The following is an 18,754-nucleotide window of genomic DNA, read 5'->3' on the forward strand; positions in this document are numbered from 1 at the left end:
ATCAGAGAAAGGCTGTTGCCTACCCTGACATTAGCAAAGCTTTTGATAGTGTTTCCCCATAGCACCCTCCAGTAAACACAGGAGCTTACAGCTTGGATGGGTGCACATTTCACTGCATTACACAACCTGTCTGGGTGACCTGGCCCAAAGGATTGTGGTAAATGAAGTTGACTTCAGCTGCTGCCTTGTCACAAGTGGTGCTCCTCAGAGCTCAGCACTAGAGCCTGTTTCTATATGATCTTTGATTTCCCATTGGAATAGGCTGCCCAGGGAGGTGGTGGAGGCACAGCCCCTTGAGGTCTTCAAGAAAAGACTGGATGAGGCACTCGGTGCCATGGTCTGGTTGACTGGATAGGGCTGGGTGCTAGGTTGGACTGGATGAGCTTGGAGGTCTCTTCCAACCTGCTTGATTCTATGATTCTATGAACGTTCTGGATGAGGGGGATCAAGGGCACCCTGAGTACATCTCTCTTACACGGAGAGCCTGGGGGAGCTGGGGTTCTGCTGCTTGGAGAAGAGGAGCCTAAGGGGTGACCTCATGAGTGTTTATAAAGATGTAAAGGTTGAATGCCAAGAGGATGGAGGCAGGCTCTGCCCAGTGACACCCAGTGAAAAGACAAGGGGCAATGAGTGGAAGTTGAGGCATAGGAAGTTTCATGCAAATATGAGGAAGAGTTTTTTCACTATGAGGGTGACAGAACGCAGCCTAGGGGAGTTGTAGAGTCTCCCTCTCTGAAGATATTCAAAACCCACCTGGATGTGTTCCTGTGTGATCTGCTCTAGGTGATCCTGCTCTGGCAGGGGGTTTGAACTGGATGAGCTTCCAAAGACCCTTCCAGCCTCTCGCATTCTGTGATTCAGTAAGTTTGCAGATGACACCAAGATAGGTGGGTGTGTTAATCTCCTTGAAAGTAAGGAGGCTCTACAAAGGGATCTGGGCAGGCTGGATCAATGGGCTGGGGCCAGTGGTGTGACTTTAACAAGTCTGTGTCCTGCACATGAGTGACAACACCACCATGCAATGACACAGGCTTGGGGCAGAGTGGCTAGAAAGCTGCCCAGCAGAAAAGAACCACCTGGTGTGGTGCCGGAGCAAGTCCAGAGAAGGACAATGGAGATGGTGAAGGTCTTATGAAGAGCAGCTGAGGGTTGCCTACCTTAGAAAAAAAGGAGGCCTGGGGGAGACCTCATTTTCTACAACTTCCAGAGAGGAGGTTGTAGTGAGGCAGAGGTCAGTCTGTTCACCAAGGTAACCAGCAATAGGACAAAAGGAAAGGGCTTCAACTCCCTATTCAGAGTTGTTTCTTTCCTTAGCACTCTAGAAGAGCAAGGAATCACCTGCTCTGCTGACTGTAGCTTCTCTCTTGAAGACACAGCTCAGTTGTGCATTTGCTCCCCTTGTGGCAACCTTTCAGAGCAGTCACAGAAACAGCACTTCTATCATACCTATCTCCAGGCTCCATGCAACTACCTAAGAACCTCTTCAGTAATGGCATTATACACAGAGACACATCTCAGTCTAAGAAGAAGGAGTAACATCACACACAGGTAACAGTAAGAGGGTAGTGAGTGGGAGTCAAGCACACCTACTGGAGTGAAAGGGGAGACTGGAAGAAACAGATCAATGTGAATTAAAAGCCAGATGTCCAGACAGAATTTTCTTTAGAGCCATGAATATAAGAACAATATCATTTTAGTGCAGCTTTCAAAATAGTAGACAATTGATTTTAGTATCAGAATTTAAGACACAGATATTGTACTTAGCTCTGACCTTTATTGCCACAACAGATGCTATTTTTTTTTCCTTAGGGACAGGAAAATATAATTGACTTCTAACTATGGAATTCTCTCTTCCATTTTAGAAAACCACAAACCAAGCATTGACAATAGCTCAAGGCAACCAAAGCCCTCGATTCTTTTAATCTCCTACATTCAAATTATTGACTATTAATTGACTAAACTTCAGTTCAGGAAAACAGTAGGGCACTAATACTGTCAAGAAGCATTATTTTATCAGGGTGTATTCTGTGGTCTGACTTTATAAACAACAAATCTCAGATAAGATTCCTTTGGCATTAATAACACTCAAACAGATTCCTCAGCAGAACATTACTTCATTATGCAGGCCCTTGATATCACAGTCAAGAGCCTGTGCCAGCTGCTCTGCTGGATAAAACAGGAATATGTAATATTTAGACATATGCCCTGTTTTAATCATAGTATTTCCAAACATGTAGGCTAAACAGTATGAAGTGAAAAAAGTGACTACCTTTACAGAGGTCTACTTTGAAACTTAGTAAAATCATCTTTTTTAATCAAAAATGTCTTCAGTTAAACAATAAAACCTTTTTCTGTGGTTATCTCAAGCTCAGTTCTGCTTTGTAACATGTGCTTTACTACATTATACACCTTTCTTTCCAGACACTTCTCCACATATCTTCTGCACATTGTCAGAGAGCCCTTCAAGCACAACAGTTCCTAAAAGGAGAGCTCATGCTAAAAGCTGCAATACTGGCCTAGAAAGGGGAAAGTCTACTGCCAAAGCTCTGACAACTTTAAAACAGACCCATCCTGCTTTACAGTGTGCAATAATTAACAGATTAGAAGTGAAAACCAACGAACAACAGTAAGAATCTCAAAAAAATGAACAAAATAAAAAGGAAACACAAATAGGAAAACCAATAAACAAGGCTTATCATTTCAAATACATGAAAGCTGAGACCTTTTTATAGACATGAACACTGAGAACTGTATAGACAGGTAGAAAGATTTTTTTTTGTTCCTTTAAATATTAACAAACTATTAATTTTCTTTTAAAAAACAGGCTAGCAAAAAGGGCCCCATTACTAGAGCCCCTATAGGCAATTAGAAGAGATTTAGTTATCACTGAAATGCAGACTAGATTACAGAGGTAAGAGTTGGGCAGAATTACAGCAGGAGTAATTGGTAAGAAAAGGGAATGGTTATGAATACAGCTGCTACATAGTTATGTTTAAATGTTTAACAGTCCTATTCCCTTCTTCTGTAGAGAACTGAGGTGACATTATTTGTTTTCATTATTAGACACTGGCATCACTTTGAGTACAATCTATTTGAATCCTTTCTAGTCCTCCTCTTGAAAAAAACATTAACATTAGCTTCTCTGACATTCTTCAGAGATCAAGAACAAAATAAAGAGAGTTGATGGTCACTCCCATGCAGTAAGACCAAGTGGTACACTTGTAGCCTTTGACCAGTGAACAGGCAAAACTTTTTTTCACTGTGAAGGTTGCAGTGCACTGGAGCAGGCTGCCCAGAGAGGCTGTGGAGTCTCTTTCTCTGTAGACATCCAAAACCTGCCTGGACACGTTCCTGTGTGACCTGCTCTAGGTGATCCTGCCCCAGCAGAGTGGTTGGACTGGATGATCATTCCAGGTCTCTTTCAATCCCTAATATTCTGTGATTCTCTCTCATTGTGTGAGCAGAATCCATTTAGCAAATACTCCCTGGCACAGCAGCCACTTAATAAACGCTGCTTTTAGGGAAAACAACTTAGTTGCAACAACACAATTATTTTGTCTAAGCCTGACAAAGACATCTGAGGAAGCACCGAAACACTTCTGTAATTGACTGGACACTGACTTTCTAGTCTTCCCCATCCATACCTAGACTTGTCTCAAAAAAGCATTAAAAGAATTTTTAACTTCTATACACATTATGATAAATGTGTGGGTGCACGTAGCAGCAAATCTACTACGTAGCATTTTCACGCAAGAGGACAGGAAAAGGAAGCTAGATAAAGGCTTACTACCTAAAGTTCATTGCCTTAAGCAATCACAGAGACCAAATGAAAACAGTTTCCAGTAAATGTATCATTTACTCTGTGTTTTGTCATCACTTTAAAGAGATGAACAGTGGATTTAATCAGGCATTCATGATCAAACATACCATAACACTTTCTTTACATTAAATGCAATCACTTACTTCTTTAGAAAACAATTACTTGCATTACGTCTAGACAACTAAAATCAATTTTATTATGTTGATCTGAATCTTTCTGTACATTGTACTCTTTAGGAAGGCATAATGTTAAGCATCTGGAGCCCACCCACACTCAGTGTGCAAGTAACCAAGACAGAAAGTTACAGCCCTGAAGTACAGGTAGCTTAATGAAATCTGTAAATGTAACAGAAACAAGACAGATTGCCTATTAAAATAGCTTTAGCAAGATGACAAAAGGCTATGAAGAAAGAAGGCAAGAGTAGCAATTTCCAGTAACATCAAATTTTGAGTAAATACCTAAAAGAACACTGAGTGGCCTTCCTAAACTCTAGGATATATATCCAGATACTATGCCCTAAGCCCACTGGTGGTCAAAGAGAGTCCATTTCACATACATACTTCCACTCTCACCCTTGCAAAAATAGCTAATGAAAAAGCTAGGGCAGGGTTTGCAAAACTTCTGCAAGCATAAAAACAACCCAAAACCCAAACCACAAAAAAAAGCAGCAAAGGGAAGCCACTGTAACATGCTGCAAGATGAGCACTTTTGTTCTCCTCAAAGAGTTACTGGAAGAGGTTAAAACACACTGTGGTAAAGAAACATTGGCAAACAAAAGCAACGAATTCTTTTCAGATATTTAAGATTCCATAGTGATGTCTTATACCCAAAACCCTGAAAACTGTACAATACCCACGGGTCCAAGTAGCCATCTGGAAGTGCACAGTACAGAAACATGGTACTCCTTGTGTTATCTAACACTTACACTTGTCACTACCATGAAGCAATCTCTCATGGTCTCTAGCACCCATGGTGAAGTATTGCTTAAAGACAAAACCAGAACATCTACCCTACAGAGAACTTAGTTTTGAAAATTCACTCTTGGGATCTGGATTTATCACAGGATGTTAGGGGTTGGAAGGGACCTTCATAGATTGAGTCCAACCCCCCTGCCAGAGCAAGACTACAGAATCTAGCTCAGGTCACACAGGAACACATCCAGATGGGTCTTGCAAGTCTCCAGAGAAGGAGATTACACATATATACATGTGAAGTATTCAGCACACTTCATCATCATGTAACACACTTCATCATCATGTGGCCTTTTTTTTAGGTTTTGGATGCTAAAAAAAAAAAATTAGCTGTGAGCTTTGGATAAAAACTTATAGCAAATACATTAAAGATGACAAACCTCCAGTAAGATATTCATTCGCCTTCTGTCATATTCATTCACAAATAAATTCAAGCAAAATAAAAACGTCCAAAATAAGTCTGTCCCAGTTGAATCCAGTACTAGTCTGGATATAAAGAAGAGCCTATCATTCTGCTGAATGCAAAAAGGCAGAAGTACCTGAGGCCATCTCTTACAGAACTGGCTTCTGTTAGCACTGAGGTCAGGAAACTGCCTCATCTGTCTGTTACCAAGTCCGTCTCTGAGCACGGACTTCAGTAGCTGTCAAAAACTCTACTTCACAAACCTCTCTCAAATGCATTCTCCACTTTAAGGAGAAATAATTTGCAGTAGCATTTGATTATTTTTGTCCAATTCAAAAGATACGTAAGAAGTCTGCACACACCACACACCAAATCCAATTGCTATCCAGCAGATTTTATTATTACATAATAAATCAGGACTTCAATGTAGTACTGATTCGAGACAAAGTGCTTTCTCCTCAGAACATGCAGCTCAACTTCTGCTCTCTTCTCTTTTCACTCTATTGCATAAAACCAACTTAAGAGGTGAACGGTGAGCAGTGACAGGACCAACCTCACAACCTTCTATGACAACCAAAGTCATAATAGACAAAAAGCTATTCAGAGTTTAAAGGCACTGTAATTTTTTCTTCTTTTTGTGTTGACATCTTAATATTCTTCAAACAAAAGCCTGCAAATAAGCTACAGTGCAATACAACTCTCCTAGCCAATTCTACAAGCCGAATCCTGCAGTTCCTTTGAAGCACATTGTTACCAGCAGCAATAGAAGTTGTTCCATAAAGCTATAACCCAGCAGAGAAGAATTTTCCTATGAACCACAACATACAGAAATAAAGCCAGTTTTAGATGTGAAACCAAGTCACAATTCTTATGTAGTGAACAAGTTCACCAGAGGGAACTTAAGGTATAGAATTTCCACTCCTCAAATCAACATTTTCATTTGCTGCTACTGTGCATCACAGATATTGCATGGTCCTAAGACACTGATAGATGCTGTAGCAGGTGAATTTTAAGCATGGATAAGATCAGGACAAAACACATTTCTACTGAGACTGTCTTCTGAAATAACCTCAGATGCTGGCTTCACTTTGGGGGATTAAACTATTTAGCTAAATACAGGAATACCTAAAAACTTCATGAAGAACCATAAAATAGAGTAGGAGGTGTCCTTAGCATAAAAGTAGTTTGAAAAGACCATATACATAGCAGATAAGAAAGTATGGCACTGCTGTCTACCACAGCAAACCCACTGTTTCCTGCAGCAATTGAACAGACCCAGCCACTGCATCTGGAAATGCTGACTCAGCATGGAAAGTGGCCAGCTACTGACTCTGCACCCTGGCTTAACAGTGGCCCATTTCTTCGGCAAACATGAAAAGAACACCATTTCTGCACTTACCGAGTGTCTCTTTCGACAAACTCAACCAACAGGGTGTCTCGAGACAGAGAAGTGTATTAAGCACTGCATCACCCAAGCAGAAGAAAAGTTCTTCACCTTGTGGTAGAGATTTAACTGACAGCTACAAAACTAATTCTGAACCTTGAGTTAAAATAGTATTCCTCTTTTCAACGTGGTAAAACAAATCCATGTAATGAAACAAAGTGACTTCTCAAAAGGTTTCTGGAAACACAGGAACCAGTCCAATCAGATTATATATTTTGTACGGAAGATTTGCTTCCACTGCAGTAAATCCAAATTCACTCAACTGAAAGCGTAATGCTGCTTTCGTGTGATGCTGGAGGAAACAGCAGTAGCAGAACGGAGTGTGAAAAGTTATCTGTCAAAGCCTGACAACCACTACTGCAGCATTTCACTCTACATTATTTTTACCCATTTCAAAAGGGAAAGAACCCCATTGATTGTAACTTTAAAAATCCCACCAAAACTCCAAGGTCAAAGATATATTATTTCTTCCTACAGAAATCAGAAAGAAAAAAGACCTTGCCCCTTGACTCATCTGGCATAGCACACAGCAACATTTTCACTCCATCATCTCTACCTATATCCATCATCTCCTGCTCCCTAATTCCAAAGACTGGCTGCCTCGAAGGAGAAAAGGCTAAGGAACATCAGGGTGTGTGTTTCCCTGTCTGAACAATGCAGGTGGACTGCACCCCTGAGCAACAACAAAAAAAGGCAAGAGACTAACGGTGACTTCATGAGTCACCAATAAAGTCTCACTGAACAAAATACAGGAAAAGTTAGTGAGAGAAGCAAGTAATTGTATGAGGGGAAAAAAACCACCAAAGCACAGAGGAGTACAAAGCCACCTTGTCACAAGACAAGAGTAGTTAAGTTGGGCACACTGTGGAGATGAGAGAATGCTGCTACATGGTTCAGTGAAAACAGGCATCGTGAGAATAGATGGACAGCGACAAAAACATGTAGTGTTAGCAGAAGACTGGGGCAGGGGAGGGGGGAAACGGCCCACAACTTCGGTCCCTTTCTTCAAGGCCAACATGTATTTAAACGAGACAACAGTGCTATCAGCACCGCGGGCAACAGGAAACAATCTCACAGTGGGGAGCAGGAGACCGAGAGCAGGATAGTGTACCAGGGAAAGGGACTGCCTGCAGACGGGAGAAGGTCTCCAGAAAGAAGCCTCTGCACAGAAAGCACAAGGAGAGGGAGATGACCATGAAGATGAATCGGAGGGTGACTCAAAAGGGACACGAGGGCTGCAGAGACCAAACCTGTGCAGATCCCAGACAAACAGGGGTTTATCACAGCCGCCGACCGCAGCGATGAGGAAAGGGTTCTACACGGGAGGAAGGCAGGAGCAGACCCTGCCCTAAGGCGCCTGAGCCCAGGGCCGGGGCTGCAGACAGCCCCCGGGGGCACGAGGCGACAACGGCCCGCAGAAGGGCCTGGCTCCGGTGCGGTGCGGTGCGAGCGGCCAGGGCGTGCTCTGCCGGAGGAGCTGCCCTCTATCCCACCGGCGGCTGCGGGAGCGGCTCAGCTTCCCCGGGAAAGCCAGCAGCACGGCCGGGACTGCGTGGGGGCACAGCGGCCGAGCCGCGGGACTGCCCTCGACAGGCGTTACGGGGAGGTGCGGGGAAAGATAGCGTGAAGAAAGAACGGCCAACAGATCTGTCCCGGGCGAGAGGCTCCGTCCTGGCGGGTCGAGTTCCCCGTACTCACTTTTTGTGGGATGGCGGGTGCTTGTCCCTCCTGCTGGCCGCCGCGGACTGCTTGGGCCGCCGCCTGCGAGCCTGCAGGGCCAGCACTACCGGGGAGAAGAGAAGAACCGGGAGCCGGCGTAAGCGGCGGCCACGCAGCCCCCCCGCTCCCGCCCCGCCGCCCGGCATAGCACGGTACGCTACCTTTGCGGGAGTTCATCGCCTGGCGCCGCCCGCTGCTCGGCGGACACGCCGCTCACCGCCTCGCCCTGCCCTACCCTACCCTGCCCCGGTCCCGCCGCCGACAGCCTAGCGACAGTGACAGGACCCAACCGCACAGCCGCCGACTGCGCAAGCGCAGCCCTGCCGGTGGGGCCGCGGCCGGAAAGGCGGGGCCGTGGCGGCAGCAGGTGGCGGCGCGGGCCGGGCGGGAGCGCACCTGAGGGGGGGCCGCAGCCGGTTCGCCTCACGACACAAACCCGGGGAAAGCAGTGCCTGGGCTCTGGGCCTCGCTAAGCCATTCGATTGCCCTGATGGGCCACTCTTGGCAGTGTTTGCCTTTTCCTGCCGACAGCCTCTTCTCGCCCTCGAAGCCAGGCACTGTTCAGATTTGGCCTAATAATAGCCCGTTGGAAACTGTCACTTCTTGGGCTGTGCTCAGCATTGCTCAATTTTGGACAGCTCCGGGACTGAAATTTTGTATCGTCTCTAACTTGTGCCTGATGAGCGTAAGTTGGTAGGACACTGGCACAGGTCGCCCGGGGAGGCTGTGGCTGCTCCCTACCTAGAGGTGTTCAAGGCCAGGTTGGATGAGGCCCTGAGTGACCTGTTCTGGTGAGAGGTGTCCCTGCCTATGGCAGAGGGTTGGAACTGGCTGAGCTTTGAGGTCTTTTCCAACCTAAACCATTCTATGCCTCTGTGATACCAAAGATGATCTGGGTCATCAAAAACTGTCATAGAGGTGTGCAGCTTGTCTGGCTTATCTTGCCCTGGGACTGGAAGAAGTCTGGAGAAGAGAAGACTCTGCCTTCTAATAGCTGAAGCAAACCTACAGGAAGGCTGCAGAGGGAGTTTTTACAAGAGAGCCCAGCAACAGGATAAATGAAAATGGATTTAAGTTGAGAATAGGTTTAGATTGGATCTTACGAAGAAATTCTTTACTACAAGAGTGGCAAGAGTCTAGAATGGATCCCTCAGAGAGGCTGTGGATGCCCCTCTCTGGAGATGTTCAAGGCCAGGTTGGATGGGGCCTTGAGTAACCTGGTCTAGTTGAGAGGCATCCCCTGCCCATGTCAAGGAGGTTGGATTAGATGATCTCTAAGGTCTCTTCCAGCCTAAGACCTTCTATGATTTTATGACTGAAGTTCAAAGGCACAGTAACTGCAAGATAACAGAGGGCAGCCATTAAATTTTGAGGCAGAACTGCCTCCCTCAGTGGCAAGACAAAGAGTCCATAAGGATGAAAATGTCAAAGCAGCTGCTGTCAAGGTATTCTGCGAGTGAAGGGAATCTAGCAGTAATCACTAGTCTCAAGTAATTGCATCACTGAGATTTCCACTACAGAAAATTGGAGCTTAGGACTTAAACCAGAAGCTTAGGAGTTAAACCAGAATAGAAACAAACAACAAAAAAAAAAAGCTAGACAACTCAAAAAGGAAACACCACAACATAGAGTACTTTTGGTTTGGTTAGACTAGAGAGCTTGGTGAACAGACAACAGCAGGACTATGAAGCTCCTAAACTACAGCTCTCATGAGGCACCGCAGCTGCATTTCTAAATCCAAATATTTCTTGTGTTCCATCCTCCATCATATAAGAAAGCATCAGAAAAGAAAAAAGGAAGAAAGGAAAAAAAAAAGGCAACATTTCCAGGGTAAATTACTACTGGAGTACACACAGTGTTGATACCTTACATGTTTCCCTTGTTGTGGTTAGTCTTTCAGTGACAAATCAGTGTGACAGGTCAGGCAACAGAACACTGTACTGAAATTTGGAAGGCTTCCTGCTGAGAAAGTTTAAGAACATGAAAATAAATATGTTATAATATGTTAAAAAGCATATTACATATTTACCCTTTGTTTCCAGGCTAGTTTTGACTTCACCATTTCAGTTGTGCTCTTGCACGAATGCTTGTGCTTGTACAGAGAATGGTAAAAACAAGGAGATGGTAGTGGAGAAAATGGAGAGACTGTTGGATTTTTCCCTTTGTCAGGAGCACTGCTGATTTAAAGTTAACCTTGAAGGTTTTAGAGCAGAAACCATATCGGGGTCCCAAACATCTTTCCAGCTGCTCCTGTGCACTTCTGTTTGCATCAGTAGGAAGTCTGTATGTGGAACTGACTGGACAATTACAGTTGGGTCTTAGATAAGTAGTGAGCTTTGTTTACATCAACAGGGTTATAGATCTGTCAGATCTGGAGTCAGAAAGGAATTTCCCCTATGTGCATAATGTCAGCAGCATAATCAGGGCTGGTGCACAGAGAAGGAATTATGTCGACCAGGTGGGTGTATGCTGCACAGGCAGTTTCTTTCTATTCTAATGAGCACATATTTTGCAACCGAATTCTTCCTTGGTTTTGTTGTTTCCTCCCTACCCTGCCCCCACTCAGAGCATGCTCAGGCAGAAGTGCAAAACCAAAAAACATGTGAGACTCTCAATATATGTATGGAGGATTACCAGGTGCAATTAACAAACTGCAAAGCAAATTAAGATCAACTAACTTTTCAGCCTCTTGAGAGTGTAATTCCCTTTCTGAGAATACAAGCACTAAGAGAAAATGCAAAGATTGATGTAAATCATTCAAGGTATAGGGATGCCCAAAATGGATTTATGCTAAATGAAATTTATTTGAATTCACTCCTTTCAGGGAAATTATTCATTCTTATTTTAGTGTAATATATTTTATTCATCAACAGTCAACAGGGAAGACAGACTAAACAGTAAAAGAAGGCATTTGTGACATCAGTATACAACATACAGGACTGTGGACAGGGTCAGAATGCATCTGTTTCTGGCTGTCTCTGAGCATAAAACAGGAAAAAGTATCTGTTTTGTTACAAGGATTATGACAGAATTCATTCACTATGGGGAAGGGCAATGTGATTTAGGCAGCCAAGAAGGCAAATGACATCCTGGCTTGTATTAAAAATGCTGTGGCCAGCAGGAGCAGGGAGGTGATTGTCCCCTTGGGCTTGGCGAGGCCACACCTCAAGTTCTGTGTTCAGTTTTGGGCACCGCAATACAAGAGAGATGTGGAGGTGCTGGAGCCAGTGCAGAGGAGGGCAAGGAAGCTGGGGAAGGGTCTGGAGAATAAATCTGATGAGAAGAAACTGAGGGAGCTGGAGATGGTTAGTTTAAGACAGAGGAGGCTCAGGGGAGACATCACGGCTGACTACAACTACCTGAAGGGACATTGTGGAGAGGTTGCTGCTGGTCTCTTCTCACAGGTAACTGGAGACAGAACAAGGGAGAAGGGCCTCAAGCTGAGACTGAGGAGGTTTAGACTGGACATTAGAAAAATGTTTTTCACAAAGAGAGTGGTCAGGGACTGGAATGAGCTACCCAGAAGGTGGTGGAATCACCCACCCTGGATGTGTTTAAAGGTCATTTGGAGGTGGTGTTTAGGGATATGTTTTAAGGTGAATCTTGTAGAGCAGGATTATAGTTTGGACTTGGTGATCCTGAGAGGCTTTGCCAACCTGGATGGTTCTGTAATTCTGTAATTTACCCAGGAAGGAAGACAGCATAGGAGGAGGAGAAAATATTGAACTATGGATTACATTTTTACCTGTTTATAATGTAGTTTGGACCACTCACACTCCACAGATGTTTGGTTTCCTTTTCACCTAGCTTTGAAATACCCCACTTTTCAGACGTGAATGGAACACATTTGTACAGAATAAAAAGTTACGTAGCATCAGTCCTGTAAACATGGTATTATCTTTCTGAGATTAACTAAAAATTCTTCCTTTAGCAAAGCACTGTTAGAATTTTTCCCCTGATTTCTGTACCAGTTCCTTTCAGCACTGCTTTTCCCACTGCTCGGTTGCACACTCCCTGAACTGCACTTTCTCAGAAATCAGGATATGAGCCAGCTCTGTGCTGCTCCTGCTCAGAGTGGAATAAATGAGAAATAACACATAAGGCAGAGGCTGAAAAAAACCCAACACCCAACACAAAAAAACCCCTCCAGCAATGGATAGCATGAAAAGGAAAAAGAACAATGTACTGAAAGGAAATTCCTAATTAAAGGAGAGTTCTCATTAGTATGCAAATCCAGCCTTGTCATGCTCTCGCCTCTCATGGTTGTCTCTTCCTTCAGTTCCCACCCCCATTCCACATTTCCTTCAGTATAACACGCTTGTGTAGGCATACAAACAGTAAGTCTAGCCTTCTTTTGTTCACTTAAAGAATTGTCTGGATAGCAACATTTTCCCCCTTCTAGTATGAAGGCAAAACAAAAAGAACAATTCTTATCTTTGTTTTGAGCAACATAGACAACAAGCTTACAGAGAGGAAGTGTTAAGCAACAGTGATATGACAGATTTCCCTGTAGAGGGAGGATTGTTGGCCCATCACTGAATATAATCAGTTCACATTAATAGGAGCAATGAATGTTGAACAATAGAAGTAGTGTAATGAGAGAAAAAAATAAAAGGAAGCACGATCTGGGATTTCCAGAAGAAACACGAGGTCAGAAATTCCTGAATTTAGATTCATGGCTCATTCATTGATTCACAGTGCTCTTCCTAAAACAAACTACAGAACTCACCTGACTCAATTTCTTCACCTGTAAAATGGTGCAGTGTATTCCAGCTGTACACCTGTGCAGAGCTGATAGGAAATTCTTACCAAGTTAACTGACATTACTAACTAGAGTAGAGAGATGTAAAGGACGAACTAGACCAGTTTAAGACCTGCCTGACATGAAATTAAAGACTTACCTATGCCCAGAAATAGCTACATCAACCCAGATGTTTTTGAATGCAGTCTAAAAGAGGGCATGACTTAACTCAGATCTGAAATAGAATGAAAACAGGCTATGGCAGTATTTTTGTGACCATATTTATTTTAGTATTGGAGAACCCAGATTTCCAGAATGACTCATTCTACCTTCCCCATTACTTCCAGCAGGCTTCCAAACACCCCCTCAATTAAACTTCCTCCAGCTTCCTGGGTCTTTTTCTTAGATTACATTAAACCCTTCTCCTCCTGGTTGGTTTCCAGCTCTTTACTGAGCTTGCCCCTCTGATCTCAACCCTTGTTTCAATCTATTGCCTTGCATTTCTCTATCTAAAATAGATGGTTTCTTCCTTGATTAAAATTCAGCAAGTGAAGAGATGATCACTGAAAGATTAGTGACTGGTCTGAGTTTCCTAAGCAAACACAAGACAAGTAATTACAGGGAAAGTTCTTCAGCAGCGATGCAGCAGTGGTTTGGACTCATGCCTACTGCTTCTCTCTGAATGGCAGCTACACAGTCTGGTTGTGTGAGAAATTTAACTGCTAAGCAAGCATGGAATATTTTTAGACCTAAGTATTAAACTCTCACATGTCTCTGTCCCACATATGCAAAATGCTGTTTTACAAAATCTCATGATTTGGCCAGATCTGAGAAGATTTTCTAGGGATTGCAAAGGCACATCTTTGATATCAAGCTCCCTTTTCTGAATTCTCAGCTTTCTACTTGAAGGTAGGGATTGCCAACTAGTGCAAATTCATTAGAAATAAGATGCAGGGCTGACCCAGTTTCCTTTTCTCTTGGCTTGGACTACATGAACAATATTCACAATGAAAACAACAAGGAATGAACTATAAGCTTAAAGGTTAATGTAAGAGGAAGCAATTGACTCATTCTCCCTTGAAGAATAAAGCCTCTTTCTTCTCCACAACCTTCCCTATATTTTTACTTGACACAAGATGTTTTCACAGCCTTCTGAAAAATCAGACACCAGCTGACTAGTAGGATGATGCAGTCTTATGTTACTAGTGCCCCAGATGTCCTTTCTTCACACATCCTTCAGTGTCACATTGCTACAGCACCCTCACCAACACCCCCCTGGGAAATTAATAGCCATTACCCTACTGCTTATCTCAGCAAAGACCAATGTTCCTTCACAAACGTTCTGGTTATAATGCATTTTGAAACAACCTTCTATTAATGGAACAGCCAGTAGAGAAGCACTGGCCAAACTGGTTCGCTCAGATACAGTTCAAGAACTTAATCTCAGCAGCAGAGTAAGCTTGTCCTATTTTGTAGGAAGTAACTATTTGGTAAACACTGGCTCAGTTACATGGGCAACATGCATGAGCAGCTACAGTTATCAGTACACTATTGGTTGCCATTAAAGCATAGAACAGTGCTACCTGTGCATAGTCTCCACTACCTTGATCCAAGAAACTACAGTACTTAAGAGGCAATTCCAAAAAATAGCTCAGGATTCTTTTAGTATAATCAAAGCAACAGTCCTTTAAAACTATGAATCATTTCCTTACTCAGCATGGGATATTCCATCCTGTGACCACTGACACTTTTAAGTTAACAATAACTGGATCCTACAAAGTAAAAGATCAGACAACTTTGATAGCTCCTACCATGTGTGAACTAGCTACTCACTTTTGTTCTGTCCAGGTATGTCTATACCATATCGATCAGTGTGCTAGTTTGAGCCTAGCTGAAATATTTTGGTGAGAAGAATTAGATTAGAGGCTGTGAAAAGGAAACAATGGTGATGGCTACTGCACTCACAGGCTTGCTGAGATGGATAGAAACAAGAGTTTTGCACTCTGGCTTTGGGATGCACTTCTCTCTCTCTCTCTAACCTGCCATCTGTGTGACTAATCCATCTGCTTTCTAACTCCCCTGGCCAATCCTCCAAACTCACCTTGAACGTAAGGCAAAACATGGGGCAAGGTAGAGGGGTGGGAAGAAGGTGGAAGGGTGCTTGAGAGCCCCTCCTGATGACTCTGGTTTCTGGGAGGGCTGTGGTCTTTCTGTATTACTTTTAAACTTGTATAATTCGGTATATATTTTAACTATCTGCTTGTATACTGTGCTAAGCAGTAAATATAGCTCCAGTCTTTAGTTTCCAGCTCGGCTGAGTCTAGTCTGGGTGATTTTAACGGGGGGGGGGGGGGGGGGGGGCAGGTAACACCCAAACCACCACAACCAGCAATTTTATTTTATTACAGCTAATTGTTAAAATAAAAGTAGAACTGTCTTGGGTTGCTAGTCAATTGGGATTCTTTTCAGCACTCACAAAGAACACTCATAAATGAACTGTGTTGTTTCCAAAGAACTGAATAGAGTCTGATTGTCCACCTCCAGGCATGTGAAATTCCCTGTGCATCTACTATCAGCTGTGTAACATTAAATAACAGTGAAAATATTACAAACAGTGGGTTAGATTCATTCAAACCACACAAAAAAAGTTAATCCATTGCAGTTTGGCCTTGCATATTGTTTCTTATAAATTAATCCAGTGGGCTTGACTTAGGGGGGGGTTGGAGGGGGTGTTGATTTAATCATGTTTTACACCCACTTTATCATTCATTGCAGTAACACAAATGACTGTGGCAGGAAGTATTCACATGCATTTCCCTTCAGAGCTGCAAGAATGTAGAGTTTGTTACCAAGACTATGTCTTCATTGTGCTTTTCACTCAAGTCAGACCTTAAAGACACTACACTGTTGGAGTGCAGGTAACACACTGCATCCATATAGTAACTTCTAAGTATCAGGAATTGTACCCTCCCGGAGCACTCAGTACTTGACTAGCTGAGCAGCTGATGCAAAGAGAGATTAAGCACAAAAATACAGCATTGTGGCTATTTCAATTCCTAGTGAGGAGGAAAGGCAGTGCAGGCCAATGATTTCTTCTTTGTCCAGAAACCAGATTCTAATGTTTTGAATACAAGAGCTTTTATTCCCTTCGACCACTACTTACAATAGGCATATAAATCCAGCTCCTAAAATCTTCTCCTCTGTCCTAACTTACACATTATTCTTAAAGAACACAATTGCAAAAACCAGCAGAAAAAGCAGGATGGCACAGCAAAATGGGAATTAAATGTACATCTGATTAAAGTAGGATACATCCAAATCTGTTTGTTTACTGATATGCTGGGCTCTGTTTGCACCCAATGGAACAAGGCACTGTACCATTTCTATGGGAACCGAAGCAAGAAGTGTTGCTGTGAACTCAATGCACTGCCAAGTCCAGTGCATACACTCACAGCATGCCTCTAATCACTGAAAACCTGGGTGAACTTTGAACTGTGGTTGAAATCCACATGGAAATGTGATGCTGTTGGTTTTGTCCACATACCAATTTATCTGATATTCTTCCAATCACAGCATCTCTTCTCCCAGGCAACCAGCAACAGAACAAGAGGACACAGACTTAAGTTGTACCAGGGGAGGTATAGGCTGGATGTTAGGAGGAAGTTCTTCCCAAAGAGAGTAACTGGCACTGGAATGGGCTGCCCAAGGAGGTGGTGGAGTCACTGTCCCTGAAGGTGTTCAAGAAAACACTGGATGAGGCACTTAGTGCCATGGACTAGTTGATTGGATAGAGCTGAGTGATAAGATGGACTGGATGATCTTGGAAGTCTCTTCCAACCTGGATGATTCTATGATCTAGCTCATGGCATGCTGGACACAGCTGTCCCACAGACTCTCATTTTACATTCCTTGAATGAAATACATGTACAAAAATGGATAAAGTTATGTGAAAACAGGGACTTAAAAAGCTGTATGGTCCCTCATACTCAGGAGGTAAATGGACAATGAGCAAGTAGATAAAAATAGAGGTTATGCTGAATTGTGCAGGCCCCCAGAATAATACCACAGTGTACATGCCATAATTCATGCTCGTATGTGGATACCAATGACTTTAATGTATCCCCTCAGTTATGCAGGCAAGATGAAGCTCAGAGGGCTTCAAAACCATTTCCTAATATGCCTTTATCAGGAAGAGATCACAAGGCACAAAAATGTAAGCCACGTCTTATTTTTTGACAGTAATGGCTTTGTATAGCTCTTAACTTTTTCTTTCTCTGGGAAGAAACAATTCAGCTTTTCATCATTGCCTGCTTTTATGTTCTTAGGATCAAACATGCCTTCCAGAAATATCTTGTAAAGCCCATTGCAGACAAAGATACAGCTGCAACTTGCATAAGCAGGTGTCTGGCAGCTTTCAATGAGCCACCTTGGGTACTAGAGCAGCAGGCTCTGTGGTGGGTTTACACTTAGAATCTGGGATTTACCCCCACAGTTAAACTACCACACTATTCACAATTTTGGAAGAGGAAATTATTATTTACAAAGTAGGCTAGGTATAAAAGGTAATAAACATACACAAACACACACACGAGTAGACAATAATCCAGCTAACTCCCCAGAACAAAGTCCAGGGACCCACCTGCACAAACTCAGACCCCTCTGGACAGAAGTCCAGACACCTCCCCCTGGGACACCACAGCCCACAAGGCCACGTTGCCTTACCTTGCAATGTGACCATAACAATTGTTTGGCACAGAGCACTTAAGGCCAGAAGAACAGTGGAGGAAAAACAACAGGCAAGCAAGAAGAAGAATGAACATTCTGAACCTCAGATCATATAGAAAAATAACCACCCAATGAAATGAGATAGATTGATCTCATATTCTGTTCAGCCCCCGTTTGGGATGGACTTTCAAATCCTCTCACAGATTTATCATTTAGAATTAAGACACTAGTCTTCAAAACTGTAACAGACCCTGTGAATACTCTGTGCTAAATTAGTGATTTAATGAAGGAATAACCTGGAGAATTACCAGGCTATGCTGCTGGATAAAGACAACCTAATTAAGTTAGCTTAAATTTGTTAATAAATGCTGTAGTTACACAGGATCTGCAGAGGTGAAAACTATTTCTGTGATCTTCAACTCAAAATTAGTCTGTCATGTAGTAGCACAGTGCAGTCTCACTGGCCACTGGATCACTGAGTCAGTCCAAAATTCAGGGCCCAGAATCTCCAGCTATTTCTTAGCCTTACACTGAAATACATTCCAGCCATACTTGACCTTCTTGACCACCCGATTTTAATGGGTGGAATAGGAATTGGGCATGAAGCCAGAAAGCAGCTGTACTATGCCCTGGTCTGATCTCCACTCTGGAGGAGAAAAGGGATGAGGGTTAGGGTATATTGCACAGCACAACACTGCCATAGTTTAGACAGGACTTGAGAAAGTTTAGGCCATTTCAGATTAATAGAGAGTTTGTTCAATATTGTGTGCAAGCATGATTTTTCTCTCTGAAACTCACTGGTGCTTAATCATGCTTCTCCCAGCAAATGGTACCAGAGCACAGATATTTCTGATTCCTTCCCTGTTCTCCTGCAAGTGGCATGTAATTAATTTCCTGCTTCTTACAAGTTACAAAGTGTGTGTGTGCCTTT

At 43.1% G+C, this 18,754-nt stretch overlaps 1 protein-coding gene across 7 annotated transcripts in view; it reads right to left on the bottom strand.

Annotated features, from left to right (window-relative positions):
- SRPK2 (SRSF protein kinase 2) overlaps positions 1 to 18,754 on the bottom strand; it is a 130,219-nt gene that overhangs the window by 108,969 nt on the left and 2,496 nt on the right. For 3 of the 7 annotated variants that reach the window (XM_064165961.1, XM_064165959.1, XM_064165954.1), the window contains exons 1-2: positions 8,519 to 8,608; positions 8,337 to 8,421 (exon numbers count right to left, since the gene is read on the bottom strand). The exons of 1 other annotated variant lie outside the window; for it this stretch is intronic. In XM_064165961.1, the coding sequence (XP_064022031.1) occupies positions 8,337 to 8,421; positions 8,519 to 8,534 (101 nt within the window). In that variant the 5' untranslated portion in view covers positions 8,535 to 8,608. Of the gene's footprint in view, positions 1 to 8,336; positions 8,422 to 8,518; positions 8,609 to 18,754 lie in introns of those variants that run through there. 3 more of the 7 variants (XM_064165962.1, XM_064165955.1, XM_064165957.1) reach the window with 2 other exon arrangements.

The sequence above is a fragment of the Pogoniulus pusillus genome, chromosome 27, assembly GCF_015220805.1.
Source record: "Pogoniulus pusillus isolate bPogPus1 chromosome 27, bPogPus1.pri, whole genome shotgun sequence".
NCBI classification, from domain to species: domain Eukaryota; kingdom Metazoa; phylum Chordata; class Aves; order Piciformes; family Lybiidae; genus Pogoniulus; species Pogoniulus pusillus.